Source organism: Scleropages formosus, chromosome 15, assembly GCF_900964775.1.
Source record: "Scleropages formosus chromosome 15, fSclFor1.1, whole genome shotgun sequence".
In the NCBI taxonomy this organism is placed as follows: Eukaryota; Metazoa; Chordata; class Actinopteri; order Osteoglossiformes; family Osteoglossidae; genus Scleropages; species Scleropages formosus.
The window spans coordinates 10,289,232-10,309,442 of NC_041820.1; the positions used below are offsets into that span (position 1 = coordinate 10,289,232).

At 39.5% G+C, this 20,211-nt stretch overlaps 2 protein-coding genes across 4 annotated transcripts in view; one reads left to right on the forward strand and one right to left on the reverse strand.

Moving 5' to 3' along the window:
- Positions 1–1,997: 1,997 nt before the first annotated feature.
- On the reverse strand, positions 1,998–9,556 carry gcfc2 (GC-rich sequence DNA-binding factor 2). Of its 2 annotated transcripts, none has more exons than XM_018756443.2 (18): positions 8,867–9,556; positions 8,658–8,756; positions 8,169–8,315; positions 7,759–7,983; positions 7,345–7,445; positions 6,222–6,334; positions 5,771–5,954; positions 5,049–5,172; positions 4,804–4,852; positions 4,597–4,688; positions 4,096–4,292; positions 3,786–3,930; positions 3,546–3,667; positions 3,373–3,449; positions 3,055–3,121; positions 2,784–2,930; positions 2,512–2,651; positions 1,998–2,413 (listed from the first exon to the last, which is right to left on the reverse strand). In XM_018756443.2, exons 1-18 carry the CDS (start codon positions 9,159–9,161, stop codon positions 2,296–2,298), a joined length of 2,442 nt encoding a protein of 813 aa, XP_018611959.2. In that variant the 5' UTR covers positions 9,162–9,556; the 3' UTR covers positions 1,998–2,295. The 2 variants fall into 2 exon arrangements, with proteins under 2 accessions (XP_018611959.2, XP_018611879.2); XM_018756363.2 differs by having other exon boundaries at positions 4,096–4,295; positions 8,867–9,555.
- A 342-nt stretch (positions 9,557–9,898) lies between these two features.
- Positions 9,899–20,211, forward strand: part of itsn2b (intersectin 2b) — a 42,735-nt gene continuing 32,422 nt past the window's right edge. For both annotated transcript variants that reach the window (XM_018732882.2, XM_018732892.2), the window contains exons 1-2: positions 9,899–10,188; positions 19,343–19,415. In XM_018732882.2, the coding sequence (XP_018588398.2) occupies positions 19,409–19,415 (7 nt within the window). In that variant the 5' untranslated portion in view covers positions 9,899–10,188; positions 19,343–19,408. The remainder of the gene's footprint in view (positions 10,189–19,342; positions 19,416–20,211) is intronic.

The window sequence follows — 20,211 nt, forward strand, 5'->3', positions numbered from 1 at the left end:
GCCTTGATGCAGTTCAAGTGCCCCGCAAGTTGTTTTTAAAGGCCTTAAATGCTTTTAGCACCCTGGTAAGAAAATACCTGAAAGACGAGTGAAGAGTCTAGTAGATCAAAAAAGATGGTTAGCTGACCATGATGGGGGAGTTCCTGATAGACCAATCCTCTTTTGAGCAAATAAAGCCAATTGTCACAAAGCCAACATCAATACTGTGCAACAAAAACAAGTAACTCAATGTCCATTCCTCACACTATCTTACTGTAGCCCAATGGGTTCACCTAATGCTAGAAGGCTGATTATGCACTACCTCTAATCTCCTTGTACACACTAACCCAGCTTACTGCCACGTGAAAGCCAAAATGCAGGATTTCCACGGCATACAACTCAGAATAACACCTTATATCACTGAGTAACTGAAACTAGGAACTGGGGAGTTACAACCCTGTTATAGCTTTATACCAGTCAGGATCAGAGGGGTATTCATCATCACTATCAGTCAAATTTAGTATGTGGTTCCAAATATTTTTAAAGCTGAGTTTGAATTCACCATATTCATAGAAAAGCAGATAAGTTTTCAACAAAGCCTTTCAATAAGGAAAAACAGAATCAAATCCTACAGTACAATTCAAATCAGGATGTTTGTATATAATCTTGAAAAACATGACAAAGTGTGACCAAGTTTTACATTTTTAGCATCTAAACTACAGAATTAAGGCTTTTCATTAAAGAAACATACTTGTTCAAGACAAAAAAAAGAGAAAATGACAATGGAGCGTTACCTCCAGCTATAGTACCCTTGATCAAGGTGCCTACTATAAAAATGTCCAAGTAAAAATTACCCAGTTGTATAAATGGGTAAATAATTGCTATTGAATTAATATTGTAAGTTGCTTTGGAGAAAAGCATCAGCAAAATGAGTTAATGTGTGTTTTTGAAAAGCCAAACAAAAACTACTGGGGATCACATGGTCTACTGAGCTTTAGAAAAGGATGCAAAATTCAGTTAGTGTTCAGTATTTTTTTTAAAAAAAAAAAAAATTCCCACCTTCCATTGCAATCAAAGTTCCATTGTTTCTTTCCTGTGCAGATCATTCAATACCTTATTCAATAATTATGTCCTTTGCTACAGGCCAATTTGGCCTTTTAACTTTGCAATATACGTTATATCAACACAATATTGACTTTCTTTTAATGCACATTTTCTTCTGTTCAATTACTGCAGAATCTTGTGTACCTGACAAACCTGACATATTCAATTACAAAACAGATGAAATGGAAAAATGCAGTAAAATGCCTCTTACCTGGGAATACCTTGGAAACTGTGGCAAAAATAACTGAAGACAGTCAGCTCCAGAGCACAGTTCCTTAACAACAAAGAAGTGTCTGGGGAAAAACATCCTTGAATTTGATAGGGTTGACGTGGGTATGCAAAGGCTTATGGTACATTGTGATTGTGCATTCATGCAGTCAACTGTAAATAAGCTCATTTTGAATGGACATTGTAGTACCCAGGGATGGACACATGAAAAAAAATGCTCTTAAAGCTCAGATACACCAAACAGTGACAAAATATTATAGCAGCACCATTTTCCTACAATTCTAAATATCGGGGAACTCATGGCCTTTACCAAATTTGATTTACAGTATGGTATTAGTTTATACAGCAATGGTATTTCTATTGGAGCAATTCAAGGTAAGTAAGAAATGTTGTCTAAGGGTAATACAACGGAAGCAGGGCATGGGGCTTGAACTAGTAACTTTCATGGTACTAGATGACAAATGACTGCTTTCCATTGACATTTTACACAACACATTTCTACTCAAAAGCTCTTCCACCAGTTCAACTAACTATGACAAGGTGATTTGAAATTTATACCTTTAGTAATGAGCAAGATGCAGGTGCAAAAACTGCAACACCTCTACTCCATTATGTTTCAAGGAAATACTAAAATGCACACGTTGCAAAGCTTAATGAAGCCTGTCGTGTATTTCTCTTGTGTCATGTGGGGAAAAAAAATTGCAAGTTTTGCATTTTTTGGCTGATCAGGTTCTCTTGTAACATTTCTATCAAGTAGTCTAAATAAATAATTAAAATAGCAACTTTCATTAAAATTCTATGAAACATGGTACCATCACCTCTGTTATGACAGTAAGAAAAAGGTAGGATTTAATAACAAGATTTTATTTTTTAAAAAAATATCCTACCCAGTATGTTGATATTACATGTAAATGCACAAAAAAACCACAAATTTATAAAAAATATCTGTTAGACACCGGTGTCAGCAAAGCAATTTTTGGTGATCTACAATAAATTGAGAGAATTGCTTATATCTTCATAATGGTACTTTTCAGCAATGGTTGCCACACTGTTCAACGCCTTGATCCTTCCCAGAAGAACAAACACATCTTTCACGGTTTCCCTACAAAACAAAGGTAGATCAGCAGCAGAACAAATACTATGTTTTTACTTATGTCAGTAAAACTAAAGCAATAGTTTCCTGTCATAGACTCTCATTACCTTATACATGTGGCATCGGGATTGTTTTTACAGAGTGAGTGTGTTGTTTGAACTAGATGACTGCTGAAGTTTCGGAGCTGAGGAATTGACGAGCGGGTATCAACATCTTGAAACCACGATTTTGGGAAACATGCTGCAACCTATTAAAAAAAAAAAAAAAATGCAGGTGGAAGTATGACATTACAAAGTTTAGAATGGTAAACTGCATCATCAAAACCTGTCAATATGCTTCACACGTTTTCAACTTTAAATCAAACATGTTAATTCAGTACCTTTTTGAATTTCTCCACAGATTCTTTTCCAGGTGGTGTATTTAAAAGAATCATCATTACGTAGCGATTGAGCAGTTTATCCAGTGCCAATTCCATTAGAACGTTATCCGGAACCAAACCATCCCACAGTGTTATGTTACCAAGAAGCTAATACAAAAGAGACAACAAATTAAGATAATGTTTCAAATAATGCTGTTCCTAATGCAATTCACATGATTTAGAAATGGTAAGGGTAAAAATTGTCACAAATGTCTAAAACAGCATGTAGTACCTTCACAGCTGACCAGAACTGCCTGTCTTGAAATTGGAATTGCTGGGAGCTTGTATCCTCCAAAAATCTGTCATAAAACGAATTGCTTTTACTAAGTGCAATACAGGTATGTAAGCTAAAGATTCCAAATTTAAGTTTGAATAAAACAAACATGTACAGAGTTAATAAAATTATTGTTGATAATGTTAGTCTAAAGAAAATAATGTCTCAAAAACTTTACAAATCTATATAATGCTCCAGGATCACACAAAACACCTGGATTATAAAGTGTGAAAATGGAGAATTCACATTTGGCATACAATCTGAAACAGGACATACTTTTTAGGATAAAGAGGTATGAACACATCTTCATCCACAGCATTTCTGAGTCTTACAGTGACAGCATCCATAAAAGCCTTCAAGGAACAAAAGAAATATCATTAATATCTTATAAGGACTAAGCAATACTCTGACTATAAGTTACCGTGCACAATGCAATAACATGGACTTACCTTTCCTTGTTTGCTCTGTTCTCCACCAAACACCATGTAATCATTATTCAGTCTCCTGCAGAGTTTTGTGAGGCAGAGTGACTGTTCTGAAGATAGGGGGTCCCAGACAAGTTCCACAAAACCTGGAGGTATTGCAGCAAAAAATGAAATAAAGGCATTATTTTCCATTATATTAACAAGTGTGCTTGTGAAAACTCCTGCTAGACAGGGGAACAGTTACTTAGTTTAAGAAGAGCTGACCTTGTACTTTGGGTAGAATGGTCTTCTGGACAATCAAAGGCAAAGTTTCTCGGTCTGTGTTCTCCAATTCCTCATAACCTTGCCCATGACAGAAGTCTTCCACAGCATAATACCATGGTAAGGCCTCAAAATCTTCACCATCAGCCTGAGAAACAAAGGAAATGCTGTAGTGTACACTTAATGGAACTGGTGATGAAGAGCTGAAGCATGTGAATGTATTTGGATGAGGGGATTAATTTCGTAATCTTGGTGTTGTCAATAAATGTAACTAAACAAAAAAACACAAGGGTGAGTAAAGGCAGGCAAGTACCTTTAACGGGTTCCAACCAATCAACTGATGCCTAATTATAGGACTCAGCAGTTTAGGGATACAAAAGCAGATGTATGCATTGTAATATGACTCTGGGTACAACACTCTCCATTCGTTGAACTTAGCAAGAATTTTCTTAACACTTGAAAATTCATCTTGAACATCTGAAAAGATATCCTGTGCCCTCTTCAATATGTCTGCTGGAATTCAAAGAGAAATGGAAATGTCATGCATTGTGAAACTGTGCTTCATCAGTATACATACTGTAGACTCAATTTTTAACTTTACCATTTCAAAATCTTTCACAGAAATGTGAAATTTTAAAAAGAGTCATAAGTCACTTATTTATATTTTATTCAAAACTACTGTGTTATAGTAAAAACTCAGCTGGAAGGCAATATCACAGAATTATCTCAAAATATGAAAGAGGTTTGTCTGAGGCTTGCAGGATCTGGGGAGGTTATGTGACAATTCCTCTCAACCGTTACAAAATGCTCGCACCTGTCTTGCATTCTAGTTCTGCCTTTTCATCCGGCAGTGGTTCACTGTCTGCTGGGACACCTTTGCAGGCAGCTTCTAGGTTACAAGGCTGGCTAAAAAAAAAAAAAAAAAAAAAAAACAAACAACAAACAAAATGTAAATGTATCTAAACTGAACACTTTCCATTAGACTGACCATGCAGGCTGTCAGTTGAGTAATGTTTTTTACCTTTCTTTTTGTTTCTCTTCAGTGCCGTTACTGGAAGGATCTGCGGAATCTACAATACAAAAAAAATCAGTTAAAAAATTAATACTATAAAAGTACACATTTCCTCAATCAGCAAGCTAACGGGTCACAAAACAGCAGTAGGCCTCTTTGGATTTGAACCAACAACCTAGAGGTTTAGAGTTCTTAAACATAGTTTTTGGCCCTTGAACTAAATGCCACTGCAGCAATCTTAAACATATACTCACAGGCTAGCTGCTGGAGATGAGAGGATTCCTTGTGCACTGCTTCACGCCTGCGGTTCAACAGCACCTCTGCCTGGTCGATCAGCAGAGTGTGCATGTCCATCTCTACTGAGTTAATTACTACTATCTAAAACAAATAGAAACAGTAACATTAGGACTACAAACATTTCTTGAAAAACTGATGAATGCGGAAAGCTGCCTACTGCCAACCAGCACTGGTCTTGAACAGCCTGTTCTCTTGTGTGCAATTTGCTGTTAACAAAAAAATTTACACTGGACCAAGAGACAGAAAAACTGAACTGGCATTAAGGTCATTAAAAAAAAAAAAAAAAAACTAAGCAAAATTGCTGATTTTGGGATCCACAAAGGTTTAAGGAATCCCATCGACAGAAACCCCCAATAATATGTTGCTGCTAAAATGTAAAGGACAGACCAATAGGGGGCACTGCTTTCTTATATACAGTACAAGGTAAAATCCCTTTAACTGACATTTATTAATTTAGTTGACTTTTGTGTTTGCAAGGTCTACTCAACCATCTTAAATACAAATCAGCAATTTCAGTTTAACCTTAGACACCTAAACATGGGGTGTAACATCTTCTCCTGTGTATCTTGAATAGGGAGAGAACATACTTATGTAAAGAAGGTTAAAGGTGGACTAATGAATTATATTATGATCATTGCAATCAATGGTCATAGGCAGTACTGAAGACAAAAACTCAAACCTTTTCTGTTAAGCACTCCACCAGGTTTTGGACATAAGACCTCATGGCTTTGTAGAACCTGTGCTGCTCATCAGAAGAGCTGCTCTGCAGCTGCTCTAAAGAGGCCTGGGCACACTCCATGTCAAACTGCATTCTCCGGAGGTCAGCCTCTCGTGCCCGGTGCACCTCCCTTAGTGACTCCAGCCTGAGGAAGAAAGAGAACCGTATGTTTCCATCACTTGTTACTCTGACCTCCCACTCTAAATCTTCATAATTTCACAATAAACGGGCAGGGCAGGTGGCAGACTGCAAAGACTGATGCATACATTTTGAAATGAAGACAAACACAGAACTGGTGTGTTTTCCTTCTGATAACTGACAGAGAATGAGGAAATTTTTTGGTTCAAATAGATGTATAAAATGTGTCAGATATAAAAAGATGATTGCTAAAGTATATAAGATTGTCACTCACTTCCCAGTTATTCTCCTCTTTATAACATCAATGGTGACAGCTGGCAGGGTTTCAGGAATATCAACTTTTTTCTTATGTTTGACAGACCCCTGTGAGTAGTCACAGCTTGAGAGCTAAGGAGTAAAAAAGACATGACAGCACAATGATCAGACCAATCAATTCAAAGATTTAAACATGAAAAATCCGTGTCATTCTAACTGAAAACAATGACTGCTCTGCAAAACTACTAAGAAATAAGTAATGTTATTAATGCAAACAAAGATGATTCGGCTATTTGGTTATCAAATGATTTTCATTTTTTTTACCCATTTCATTTGAACAAGCCCTGCATATGGTTAACAGGACAGACAAGTATGTAAAATACCAACAGTACCGCAGTCCTAAGCTAAGCTCAAAAGTAACATTTTAAATTGGCAGGGTGGCACAGTGAGTAGCGCTGCTGTCTCACAGCGCCTGGGTGGTGCGAGAGAACGTGGGTTCGATTCCTGCTCAGTCTGTGTGGAGTTTGCATGTTCTCCCCGTGTCTGCGTGGGTTTCCTCCCACAGTCCAAAGACATACTGTTCAGGTTCCCCCATAGTGTGTAAGTGACACAGAGAGAGTGTGTTTCACTGATGTATGGATGAGTAACCCTATTGTAAGTAGTGTATCTAGCAGTGTAAGTCACCTTGGTGAATAAGGTGTATGGGCTAATAACACTACATAGTATCCATTGTAAGTTGCTTTGGAGAAAAGTGTTTGCTAAGTGACTAAATGTAAGCTGGATCATTATATTAAGTCATAATAACTTTAAAGCTTGTCATATTACAAATGCTAACAAAAACAAGAATTATGTTACACAGGGGAAGCAGATGGTTTAGTTGTTGAAGCCACTGCCTTGCAATTAAAGGATTGAATCCATCAGCCTAGTGTAGTACCATTTGTTCAGGGTACTTATCTTGAATTACTCTAGTAAAAATTACCCAGCTGTATAAGTGGATGATCATTTTAGGCTAAAACTTTCAACTGCTGTAAATACAAACATCTTTTCAATAAATGAATAAATACTAGTAATAATTTACAGCAAGAGTACATACTGGGTGCAGCACATGCAAAAGGCTCAAAGAGGGAAACAAGAATCCTTACTTTGTGTCTCTTGATGCCCTTTCCAATCTGCTGCTCCTCCCATACATTCCGATCATTCTCCTCCTCACTGTCAGCGCTGTCATCCTCATCCTCGCTGCCCCCTGTGACAGTTGCAACACATTGTTTCATCCAAGACCGTCATCAGCTGCTTCACATCCTGCACGTCTGTAAGCACTTTTCAAACTTTCATCAACTTTTCCCTGCAAGTTGCCCTGGAGAAACTTTTTAAATGGAACTGAAATAAGCTGACCAAGGGTCACCAACTTCAAGAGAAAAAAAATTATATCGTTCTAACCCCTGTAGAACACTTTCTACCCATATCAAATAACATAGAGAGAGGAGGAAAAATAGGCACTTTAACTGTATGTGACTTCACAGCCTGCAGTAAACCACTTTAAAGTAAAAACGCCTCACCAATTGTTTCAGCTATTCTTTCCTTTATAGTTTTGAGCTTGGGTGCAAACTGGATTGTGCGCTGGTGATCGTCCGTTCCATCGTCACTGTCCTCGCTGTGGTCCTCTTCTGCCTCCTCCTCCATGCCATGTTGGTCCCCATCGAGAGGGATAAAGTCTTGGCGGGCTCTCGCCTGTCTCCGCTGCTTTCTGGCGGCGCGGATCTGCCGAGCATCGGGGATGACGCCTACGCTGAGCAGAAGCCAACGTCAGTTTACAACAGATTATCTGGATGAGCACCAAATGTTAAATACCATAAAATACACTCATGTGGAACAGCTTGACTACATTTACGTTAGTCTGAATGCACTGTGTTGTATTTGCACGCAGCAGCATGTTATCAGCTGTCAATCGTGCAAGGAAAAAACAGACCCCGCAACGTCGCTGAAGTCCTGGACGAACTGGACGTTTGTGAACTCGTATCACCATCGCTCTCAGAATTCACTCCTTCGGCTGCTTCCACACCTCCAGACTCTTCTTCCAAGGAACCGGTCATCAAAACGGCATCATCCTTTGGCACTGAAATCCCAAGAAACATTCTTTATAGAAATAGTAACTTTATGTATCAATGATTTATACTTATTATTGGATCAAGGGTACTACAGGAAGAGTAGATTTAAATCCCCAGATCTTCAGACTACAGTTGAAGTAACAACTCTAACCACTATGCCCCTGCTGGCAAAAAACTTAAGTGATATATAAAAATAACCTTAAAAAACAAATCAAATCATCACACTAATCAAGCACTATAGGTTTCATTTACTGGTCTATAAGATCCCGACACATTACATGCTGAAAGGTAGCAATGAATGTAATATTTAAAAATGTGGTTATATTTAAATGTATTAACATAACATGTACCTAGTGATGGTACTTCTTTCTCTGGAGAATCCTCTTTCTTCCGAGCTCTGAAGACCACAGCTTTATCGGCGGACCTTTTCACTTTAAAGTCATTTCCATCTGATTGAAACATGAACAAGAATTCTTAATGATTAGAAGAACGTTGTGTCTGGTTACCTGACACAACCGTGAACCTGTTTACTTCCATTCGCTGCTTACAAGCAAAATACCTTCTTTTTCATCTGTGAAACTGAGGACGTTGGTCTGCTTGGAAACTACCTTCACCGTCTCCTTCTTCTGATCTGCGGGCTCTTCGTCGTCGCTGGAGCCGAAATTAGACGTCACCTTTTTCCGCCTGGAGCTGCAGGAAATTCCCCGGCTTTTCGACAGCCCGAGCGGCCTTAGCACAGAAACTGGCGTTTCATTTTCACCGTTTTCCACTTCCCTGTCTTTTTTGCCATCGTCTTCATCGCTGGATTCCTCTTTCCTCTGTCTAAAATTTCGTTTCGCTTTCTTATTGAACATATCCCAACGAAACGCGCGCAGGTACAAGTAGTAACCTCTTGACAGTTACTTTTACTCAGTTGAAAACAACCATCTGATTTGTTAGTGTTAGAAACGTCTAAGCTAGCGCGGCAGGAGGGGGAACTTCAAAATTATTTTAAATTATGTGAAGTATAACTACATGTCTTTTCGTATGCAGCTGTATTCACTAAACTAGGAATACTTTAGTCGCTTTAATAAAAACCAAGAGATAACAACCACTTTGCAAAATTGTAATGTATAATGGTATATTCGCTACTATGACGCAGAGGATTGTGGGATATGTAGTCTTCGCGAGTGCCAATTCTTCTGCTTTGATTCTGAGATCTTAAAACTGTGTGTGAAATTGTGACTTCATGCATTTGAGCAAAATCTTGCTGATCCTCCGAGGAAAACGCTATAAATACATTATTGAGGACAATGTACACCATTTGCAATATCCTGTAAACACAATTATTGAAAATATACTGGCAATATTTTGCAAAAGCAACACAGAAATCGGACAAATTCCCTATGCCTATCTTACGAAAATACAAATTAAATACGTACGTGTATAAAATAGCAAATATAGATTGGAACTGTTTAATAAAAATGCATTATGCAACAGTCAATCAATGTGTATGCTGCATGCCATGCGCGCGCGCACGCACCACACGATACACACACACGCGTGCGCGCGCGCGCGGTGGCGGTGGGGCGGCGTACAGTGAGTGTTTACCCTCCTCCCAACTCCGTGACTGAACAATAACCGTGCTCCTCTGTCCAGAAGTAACTGACTGTCAGCCATGTTCCTGCCTTCGCGCACATTACTGCAGTGTCCATCACAACCAGCAGGTCCAGCAGGAGCAGAGCACACACTCCCCCTGCCTGCTGCAGCCATCTGGAGACCGTTTCGTTTGGAAGGACTCACTTCCCTGAACGAACCATCATCATGTCTATGAGCTACAGTCTCAGTTGGGATTAACTAATTTGGGACTCAGCACCACCAGCAGTTTGTTCATCTCAAAAAGTGAGTATAAACGCAGTGAGTGACAGCGCACCGAAATCTCTGTGACAGAGTCTCTGTGTGTGTATGAAAACGAGTTACTTACGTCCTCATTTAGGAGTTAAAACTACGTTATTAAAACTAGTGAAAAAGCTACTTGGAAGTCTGACTTCATGTGCTATGTTTAGTAACTAGGCTACAGCGACAGAGTCCAAATGTGAGAGTTTTGCAGAAACGACGTAGTAAACTGAGTAGAAACTTTGAAGCTCCAAGGACACGCTCTCCACGTGACGTGTAAACACGCTGTTTGTTTCATTTCGAGGACGGAGCGGTTAAATAATGCAAAAAGCGACGGACGGGGTCTCGAAGGTCCGCGAGCCAGGCTCAAGTTGTTTTACGTTTAGAGAAAATTCCTGAAACTCAAACTGCGCTCTCGTGTGGGTGTAATACAGTCCACTTAGTCATCTACTCACTACTATCAGTCTTAAAACGTTACCACTAACTTATGTCTCTCTGAGTCTGACAAGGATTGAAGGAATTGTGATATGTAAATCTTCTTTATTTATTTAATTAATGTGTATATACTTCTATCTATGTATTTATAAATCGATATTAAAGAATTTACAGTCTATGTTAAGTATATTCAATGGCGTGCGTCACTATACCGCTGTGTGCTTTTACTTTGGTGCTCTGGTACAGGAAATTATGGTAAATAAATGCGAAAGGAGTCTTCCTTGTGTGGGGTCGAGGTTCACAGAAGGTTTGCATGAGGCTGTGGAACTTGACTGAAGTGGAAGTGAGAAGAAAGCAGCAGGGAATGAAATAAGGAATGGCTTCCTTTCCACTTGCAGCTGAAGGTCATGTTGATCACTTGATGATGTTCAGTTCTGGGGCCACTGAGTTGACCTCGGCGTTGAGCTCAACATTTCTCTCGCCTTGATTGTTTGTTTTTTTTTTTTTTTTTTTTTTTTTTGTGAATTTGTAGAAATTGTCTCTTTTGTTTTTCTTTTTCCAATGTGCAATGCGAGGATTTGTCGCCTTGAAGTTGCTTTCACTGCTCAAGATTTGGGATGAGCTCTGCTGAAGATCAGCCTCATTTGTTAACTTAATGAAATGATTTGATGGTTCCTCCTAATTCCGCCTGCAGATATTATGCATCTGTTTTCAAGCACGCACTTCTGCGAGAACATTACGAATCTGGACTGCCAAACCCCTTGGGTGCAACCCATCGTGCAGGTCACTATAGCAGGATTTTTCAAGATACAGATGAGGAAATAACAAATTTCCCGAGTGACATGAGTGATAATTCTGTGATTTAATGTAATTTTATTCATTGGTCTGTCCACAGTGGCCTTACATGGGGAAAATAGACATTTTTTAAAGCGGGATCTTTAGCAGAATCAGCTTAGAAATTTGATTTGTATACGAAGCTACTTGCAGTGATTTATCCATTTATACAGCTGGGTAAATTTTTACTTTTTCAATTCAGGTAAAGTTTCTTGCTCAGGGGTATCACAGCTGGAGCAGTATTTCAAGGCCAGAGCCCTAACCACTATGGCACCTGGGCCTCTGGTTTCATGCGGTACCGTTTACACACTGACTTCTTGGCTTGACTCAGCTTCAATACTTATTTGTGTCATGGATATCCTTCGAGAACCAGTTAAATTGGGGAGAAAAGTGTCTGAAGAGCTGCCAGTAACATCCAGTAACTATTCTCACTGGAAAATAATGCGTTAATGGCCACCGGATTAGTTTTTTCCTTTAACGTTTGGTAAGGAGGCTAACATGGACCTTGAATCAAACACCATCTTCAAGCTGGTTATTATGATTTTTTTTTTTCCCCTGATAAAGTTGCTTCATATATTCAATATGATAAGGAAAAATATAAAGTCAAGTACTAATGCAGACTGCGTGCCACTTTCTTAGTTACATTAGTAATGGAATTTTGTTTTTGTTGAGATCACTTCCCGACATTCTTGAAACCCTTTCTCTATGGAGAGCTGAAAGCTAAAAGTTATCAAATGAAATGAGGACCCAGCTTTTACCTACCTTTTTCCCCTCCCACTATCAAACATTTTCTTTCTTGTTTAGGTTCAATAGTATGCCAAAAATCCACTGAGTCAGCATAGGTAAACATGAAAGACAAGTTAGACAGCTTACAGACACTGTTTCTCAGCATGGAGGATAGTCTTGTAGACCAGGTTAACATTTTGGTATGAAACTATTGTTCGTTCAGCGTACCTGTGACTTAACATCAGTAGAAATGCGAAGCTAATTCATTTTGCTCTATAAGTATTTATTTGTAGCATGAGAGCCAGTTATGTATTTTTCTCTTCTTCGAAGTTGCAGCCATCTGGAATGTGGGTTAGGTGCATTCTTTGTATTCTTTTAAAATGTTTCTTTCCCGAATGTGTCTATTCGATCTCTGGAATCCTTCACACTCGTGATAGCTGGGGGCACATTCTACACAAAAAGCTCCGTTCCCTACCCCCACCCAGCCCCTTAATTTCTCGTTGGATTGTTTTAAAATTGAGAGCAGGTAGACAATCGCGCTTAAGTATGAAAGCCCAAAGCCTCTAGGGGAAGTTGAGCTAAACTAAACAGGAAAGTGTGCACACAATACACACTGTGAAGAAACTGATTTAGAATTCCACCTCTTATTTATTTATTTATTTATTTATTTGTGTTTTTAAGATCCCAAAGCAAGCAGCTTCCTTTTTTGGGGAAACCCAGCTTCCATTGAAGAATGTGTTCCGTTACTGTTAATGAGTAACAATGTAAGAGGAAACAATATGACGGTTTGTGAGAATGTGAAATACTGTGTATATATGAAATATAGCTGCAAAACTGTTGCATCACAGGCATAACATTGAGACCTTACATTATGAAGAAGTTTCTCAGTTGCCCAGTATCTGAGTCAGTGTCCTTTTTTTGCCATAGATGGACGTATTTCAGGATGATGGAGTAGGAGGCTCAACCTTCATGTATGGCGCCAGTGGAATTTTGCATTGTTGTGCTTTGTGAAAACCTAGATATGACAGGTAGCAGGAAACTTTATGAGTGGTAATTGATATACATTTTGCATCAAGCATTGTCAGTTTATTTTCCAAAGATCCAAGTGCTCTTCACACGGCAAGGCTTCTGTGTCAATTGTCCTACTGTTTGGCCTATGGGAGGGGTGTAAAATCTAGTTACTGGCAGGCCATGTATACGTGGAGGTTTTTTTCCTCACAATTCCTCCCTTCGTTAGTTTGGTGGCATTAACATTTTTATGCTCTATTTCACCATGGATTCTTCTTCAGTAATTAAGGCATTGCAACAGTATAATTCTAATTATTGCGTGAAGTGCAGTGACAATTAAAAGAATCTTTATTCCCTCACACCTCTTAGCTGTGGACTGTTTCAGTTAATCTGCTGAAGTCAGCTTTCTTTTTTCAGGGTTCCATTGTCTAAAAATAGCTCGTTTTACCCTCCTTTCATAGGAGACTTGCTGTGTCAAAAAATACTGTATGTGTATTTCCATAGTGCCGATGACTTCAGTGTGTGTTTTTTGTCTTGAGGTCTATTTGCAGGGATTTGCTATTGTTCCTGTGACAGAAAATTACTTTGAATGTCAAAGAAAGCTGTGTCAGAGCTCTCTGGCTCTTTGATACTGGGTTATAACCTTTATCGCTAGATATCATGTCCTTCTATTTTCACAAGATCATGTGCTAATACTTACATGTCTTTTACCTGATGTTCCTGGGCTCTTTGTGGCCTGGTCTGTGTGGAGTCTTTTTTTTTCTTTTTTTTCTTACAAGCCCGGTGGGGGATGTCAAAAAATGTTAATAGCTGGTGAAGGTTATACAAAAATAGATTGAAGTGGCAGGAGAATTGTCATTAATTTTTATTATTTCTTTCATATGTATTTAATTTAACAAAGTTTCTTGTTTAGACCTAGTAGTCCCAATACAGTATGTTCTCATAAGTTAACATAAGATGTATTTTGTTTATTTGTTTTTGCTTAGAAGCAGTTATGATTACAAATCACAGGAGATGGTTTTGGCCTATATTTAATTTAAGCTCCAGATAGCTTGTGCTTACCATTAAAAAAAAAAAAAATACTTGCAAAACCTGTTATCTTGACCTCACAATCTGCAGTGTGGAGCCTCTTTTCACTCCTTAAGACTCCAGACATGCCCCAGATTTTCTTTAAAATATTTAATTTCATCCCTTTGTTCATGCATTTTCAAAAAGAATTCATCCAGTAGCTTTCAAGGAGTTCTAGAGCCAGTTCATGGGTACATTGGGCTTAAGTGCAAAGTTGTTTACCTTATTCAAAAACAAGCTGAATAATATTTGAATATGGAACTTTAATTCTGAGAAGGATGCAAAATATGTTTAACTTTTAAATATACAGTATATCAGTTTGTGCTCTTTTCAACAAGTGTTTCTATGTCCACATCCCAGTGGATACGCCCCAGTGCTGTCAGCGGCTGTTTGACATTAAAAACGCCACTTCCTCTATTTTGAGGAAAAGACATCATGTCATTTCCTTACTGTGCTGTAAGTTTCTTTTTTTTTCTTGTCCTCTGTTGCAGTGTTTACAGTGGTGAGAGCTGAGAGTAGGGCTTAAAGCTGAATGGCACATTTAGCTGTTAAGCAATTGTGAGGTTTATGATGAAGGATTTCATGGGGAACATAACTTGGCTGCTTGGGGTGTTTTTAAACTCTTGCTGGCAAAGCGTTTTTATATTTTCTCACTTGCTTTCAAGTACAATTGCCTATCATATTTAATGGATTTATTTTTTGTTGTGGATGAAACTTTTTTTTTTTTTTTTTTTTTTTTTTCCATTCTTTGTGAAAAGTTGTTGCTCAAAGGAGATGGTACAAGAGATAATTTCAAGGGATTTTTTTTGTGCCTGATGCTGGTGAGATATGGGGAATTGATAGTAACCCGGATGCATGGGGTCTGCCCTTGGAACTTCCTGTTTCATTTTGGGATTATAGCACTGGTCTCCATTCTTTTCCTCAGTATCCAAGGCTTTCTTTATGACAAGCTTCAGTACCCATAAGCGGTAAACTTGCATTTATGTATTTAGCAGACGCTTTTCTCAAAAGTGACTTACAACATATACTATGTAGTGTTACTAGCCCACACACCTTATTCACCAAGGTCACTTACACTGCTAGATACACTACTTACAATGGTTCACTCATCCATACATCAGTGAAACACACTCTCTCTGTCACTCGCACATTATGGGGAACCTGAACAGTCTTTGGACTGTGGGAGGAAACCGGAGCACCTGGAGGAAGCCCGTGCAGACACAGAGAGAACATGCAAACTCCCCACAGACTGAGCGGCGATCGAACCCACATCCTCTCACACTGCCCAGGCGCTGTGAGACAGCAGCGCTACTCGCTGTGCCACCGTGCCACCCATGCCAACCAAACTTCCATTGGTTACACCAGAACTCTTGTATATTTCTCAAAAATGACATCAAAAGCTCTGTTTGTTTCTCACAATTTATCATGGAACATATGTTTTTACAGAGATAATATGTAGGCTGGTTCTAATTGCTTATAACATTACTTTTGTTTAATATTATAAATTAATAGTCTTGGGACATGTGATAGTTGTTGTTTTTTCTTTATACTGGATCCTGTATACCAACAGTTTTGTTGTGCTAGTAGTATCTAAAGGAAAAGGTTGCAGTGTTGACTTTTATTTCTGATCCTAATGAGTCATATTTCATATAAAATTATTGTACAGGACATGAAATTAGACTGGATTTTGCAGAGGACAGTTAATGTGACATTAAACCTGTATACCTACAGTATACCTGTACCTATATTTAATTTTTCATGTCTTCAGTTGACTAAGTTTATTTTATGTGGACTAGGCATGCAACTAAGTTAAAAGCTAACAGATAAAGTTAAAACAATAATGTTAAGGACTTGCTGAGCTCCTGAGGGTTTGTACTAATTTGGAGATATAACTGTTAATAATTTTCCTCTAAGATAATGCCAAGTAAGAAGGTAGTTTGTATTCAGTGTTTTTCTGTAAAATGTACTTTTTATTATTAAAATTGTTCCCTGAGCGCGTTAAACACATCCACATAGGCATGATGCACACAGAGCTCCTGGTGCACATGGAACAGGATGTGTTGTGTCCCATCTCAGCTTAGCCACGCAAGCAACCTTACCGTTTGTTTTCGCTCCCTGAGCGGCTGTGTTTGTAATGATCAGTGTTCCTCGAGATGTGTGGGAGCTCTCCATGCACTATCCTAAAGCATGACTGGGATGGATGGTTACCCAAATCCCGTACATGTAATTGTATGAAGTTCAACATGTCATTTTGAACTCCATAGCTATAGTTTCGAATTTGCACCCAGCCCTGTCTTCCAGGACTTTACATATTCTCCTCACAAATGTTTGTTTTGGGCACCCTGGGTTTCCTCCTGCAATGTTAAACAGAGGTGATTTTAAGTTGTAATCCTAGAAAAGCATAGGTTCTTAAGTGACCTTTCTGGTCTAAATAAAGCTTGGCTGGCCAGACTTCCATTTTTAACTTCTGTCGTAAAGTTCCCACTGGTCTGACGATCTTTTTCTGCTGTGCCTTTATCTGGCAAGATGTATTTTAAGGTGAGCATCCAGGTTTTCATATTGCTCTTGTGAGTCTGGCCCTTGTTTCCCCGTTAAAAATTCAACGGGGAAGTAAATTTGGCATGAGGCTGCAGTCATGCTGTTTTTCCTCTGTGCTTCAGGTGCAGAAGACCATACCTTCGAAAGAAAACACACACATCTCTGAAACTTTGTTGTAATTTTTTTCCCCACGTGAAGTGTATATTGTTGTATGTGTTTTGGAGTTCTGATGTTGAAGTTGAAACAGTAGCGGTTCTCTATGTGAAATTAAATTATGCATTGCATGCATATAAGAGATGCACGATCCAGTAATGCAGAAAGCATGCAAATATCACTTGAGGTTTGGTTATCTTGTGATCTTGGGGCTGCACTTACTCCGGTCATTACATTTGAACACAGGCGGTGATAGATCTTACTCATTTAAAATGACTTGGAAATCATATGCAAATTAGAAAGTAGGGGAAAAGCATGCTGTCATCATTTCTCAGAGGAAATAACAAGTAGATTTAGAGCAATCAGACACACACATTGACTGAAACCGCTTTTCCCGAGCGAGGTTGCGGCGAACTGCAACCTAACCCGACAACACAGGGAGTAAGGCTGGCGGAGGAGGGGACACACCCAGGACGGGACGGCAGTTCATCCCAAGGCACACCAAGCAGGACTCGAACTCCAGACCTGCCAGAGAGCAGCACCCGGCCAAACCTGCTGCGCCACTGCTAGAGTAATCAGAACAGTGAAAAATTATAAGTCCTTCGTGTTCTGTCTATAGCATGGATGGTGTTGCCGTCGGAATATACATTACATATGTCATTCATACATTTATTCATTTAGCTGACGCTTTTTCTCCAAAGTGACTTAACAGCGCTAAGCTACTTGTAATTATTTACTCATTTATACAGCTGGATAATTTTAGTGGAGCAATTTAGGGTAAGTACCTTGCTCAAGGGTACTACAGCTGGAAGAGAGAATAAAACCTGTAACCTTTGGATCCAAAGGCAGTAAAGCTAACCATTGTGATACCAGCAACCCTGTAATACGATGTACATTTACATTTATTTATTTAGCAGATGCTTTTCTCCAAAGTGACTTCCAATGAACTCTATGTAGTGTTATCAACCCACACACTTCATTCAACAAGGTGACTTACACTGCTAGATACACTACTTACAATGGTTCACTCATCCATACATTATCGGAACACACTCTCTCTCTCACTCACACACTTATACACTTGTACGTAAAAACGATGTCTGTAAAGACCATATGGGTTAGAAGTTCAGTGCAGCCAGTTGCCTACCCACTTTTTTTCTGCCTTAGCTGCTCCATACTGTTGCCCCTGGGAGTTTATTTCTTCACAGAACAAACTGTTGGAAACGGCAATAAAATGACAGCCCTTCTGATGTTCACCGGTTTTAAAATTATAACCAGCAGCCTTTGTACAGTCACAGACAAGTGTTAATTTTCACTGACAGTTGAGGTGAATTACTTCAATACGTTCCTAAATCTTCCTTTGTCTCCCTGTCACTCTAGGTGTATAAGAAAACAAATTGAACAGCTTTTTGTTTCTTTTGGGAGTGACCTGGCAGAACCTCGTAGTTCTACTGCAGATGACAGATATTTAATTTTTTTTTTGCAGTGTTTCTGATACCTTCTCTACCCAGCAATGGTGACCTGAAGAGCCGTTTGTAGGCAGACAATGATTATTCATACAGTTAAGACAGACACACACACTCACTCTCTTGTATCACATATTTTGCAGTGTTAAACTGATCCTGCTACAGTTATGCTTCCTTTTTACAGATCATTTATGGAGTGCCAGCGCTGCTATCCATGGTTGTGCATAATGAGGAGATGATGCGCCCAGCTATGCAGTTGGTCTGTGAAAATGCAGGATTTGCGTTCCTTCCGGAAGCAGATCGACAGTAGAATTCACTGAAATACGTCTCGTTGTTCGCTGCGTTTGGTTTTATTCCTTTTGGTGTTTGGTGAAGGTGGTTGAAGGCAAGTTTCATTGCTTCCAATAGCAGCTGAAGCTTGAACCCAACAATTGCTATTGAGTTTAAATGTTGTATATTGTTGCTTATTACAGCAAGATACAAAGAATGAATTATACATTATAGCTGTGGAAATTAGTTTCTTATGGTTATTGTAATCATTCCTATGAATTTTGGCTTTTCAAGAAAAGATAAACCTCATGAAATCCCTGGCTTTTTTTGGTGGATTTTCACCAACCCCTTTTCCAGATTTCTACACACTGGAGGTTTATATAACAATAGCCCCTTATCTGTGTGTTTTTTTTCTTTTTTCATTTGCCAGTTGGAAATCCATGTGCAGGTCTTGAGGCTGAAGGGCCGTCTGGTTTCCCCTCATTTCACTTCTCTCTCTCTCTCTCTCTCTCTCTCTCTCTCTCTCTCTCTCTCTCTCTCTCTCTCTCTCTCTCTCTCTCTCTCCCACTATACCCCCCTTGCAGAGCTGGAGTACGCTGCGCTCTGCCCTCCTTGCATTATTAATGGGAGGATGTTTCTCTCTCCGTTTGCGTGTATTGCAGATGACTGCAAGCTAGCCGGCTGAGCAGAGCACCGGGACCCCTGTTCACTCCATCCCACCTGCAGCCATGAATGGTAAGAAAGCTGTTTTAGTGCCTGCCTGTATGTGCATGTGTGTGCGTGTGTGTGCACATGCACGCGCCTGCGAGACAGACAGAGAGAGGAGGACAAGGGCTTGTGCTGGTGTTTTCCGGAACGCTGCCGTTTACTCATAAACGGAGCAGGGGAGAGAAGAAAGGCGAGGATGTTGCCACAGGAGCCGAGCCCATGCGTTACGTACAGAAGCACTCGGCAGGGTTCCTCACTGCAGCCTGCCCCGCTTGTCCTCTCACACACTCTCTCTTCTTAGCGCTCGTGCTCCCCAGGGTCCAAGCACCAACAGTGGCGCTCAGTAAGCCTGATGCCACCACTGAAGTGGACCGATCGGACTGATTTACGTGGACTCCTGCCAGTCTAATGACATATTTCCATGTGTGTCTTTAACAGAGGACAAGGCAACAGTTTTCTTCCTGAACATCTGTTTTTTTTTTTTTTAATCCCCCCCACATGGTATTAGAAAAGCAGTGAATTTTGAAACCTATTGTTCCCTGACGAGTGTTGTGCTTTTTGTCTTGTAATGGTGCTGGCAATAGTTTTGACAGCGCTGCAAGGTTGGATTTGTTGGACATTCCTTTGTGCCAGCCAGACTGCTGGAGATGGATGTGTGTGTGTGTGCGTGCATGCGTGCGTGTGTATGTAGAGCTCTCAAGCAGCAGGGATGGTGGGTGCTCAAAAATCTAAAGCATGTTAAAAACATGCTTGTTTTTTAAAACCTCGGGTTTCAGTTTTGAAGTAATGATTACCCCAGGCAGTGTAGTACAGTTCTTGCAGT

Coding starts and splice junctions, on each gene's coding strand:
- gcfc2 (XM_018756363.2), bottom strand. CDS start 9,161: ATGTTCAATAAGAAAGCGAAACGAAATTTTAGACAGAGGAAAGAGGAA. Junction 7,446..7,758: donor AAGAATAGCTGAAACAATTG/GTGAGGCGTTTT, acceptor CAACTGTCACAG/GGGGCAGCGAGGATGAGGAT. Junction 3,122..3,372: donor ATACCTCTTTATCCTAAAAA/GTATGTCCTGTT, acceptor GTTTTATGACAG/ATTTTTGGAGGATACAAGCT.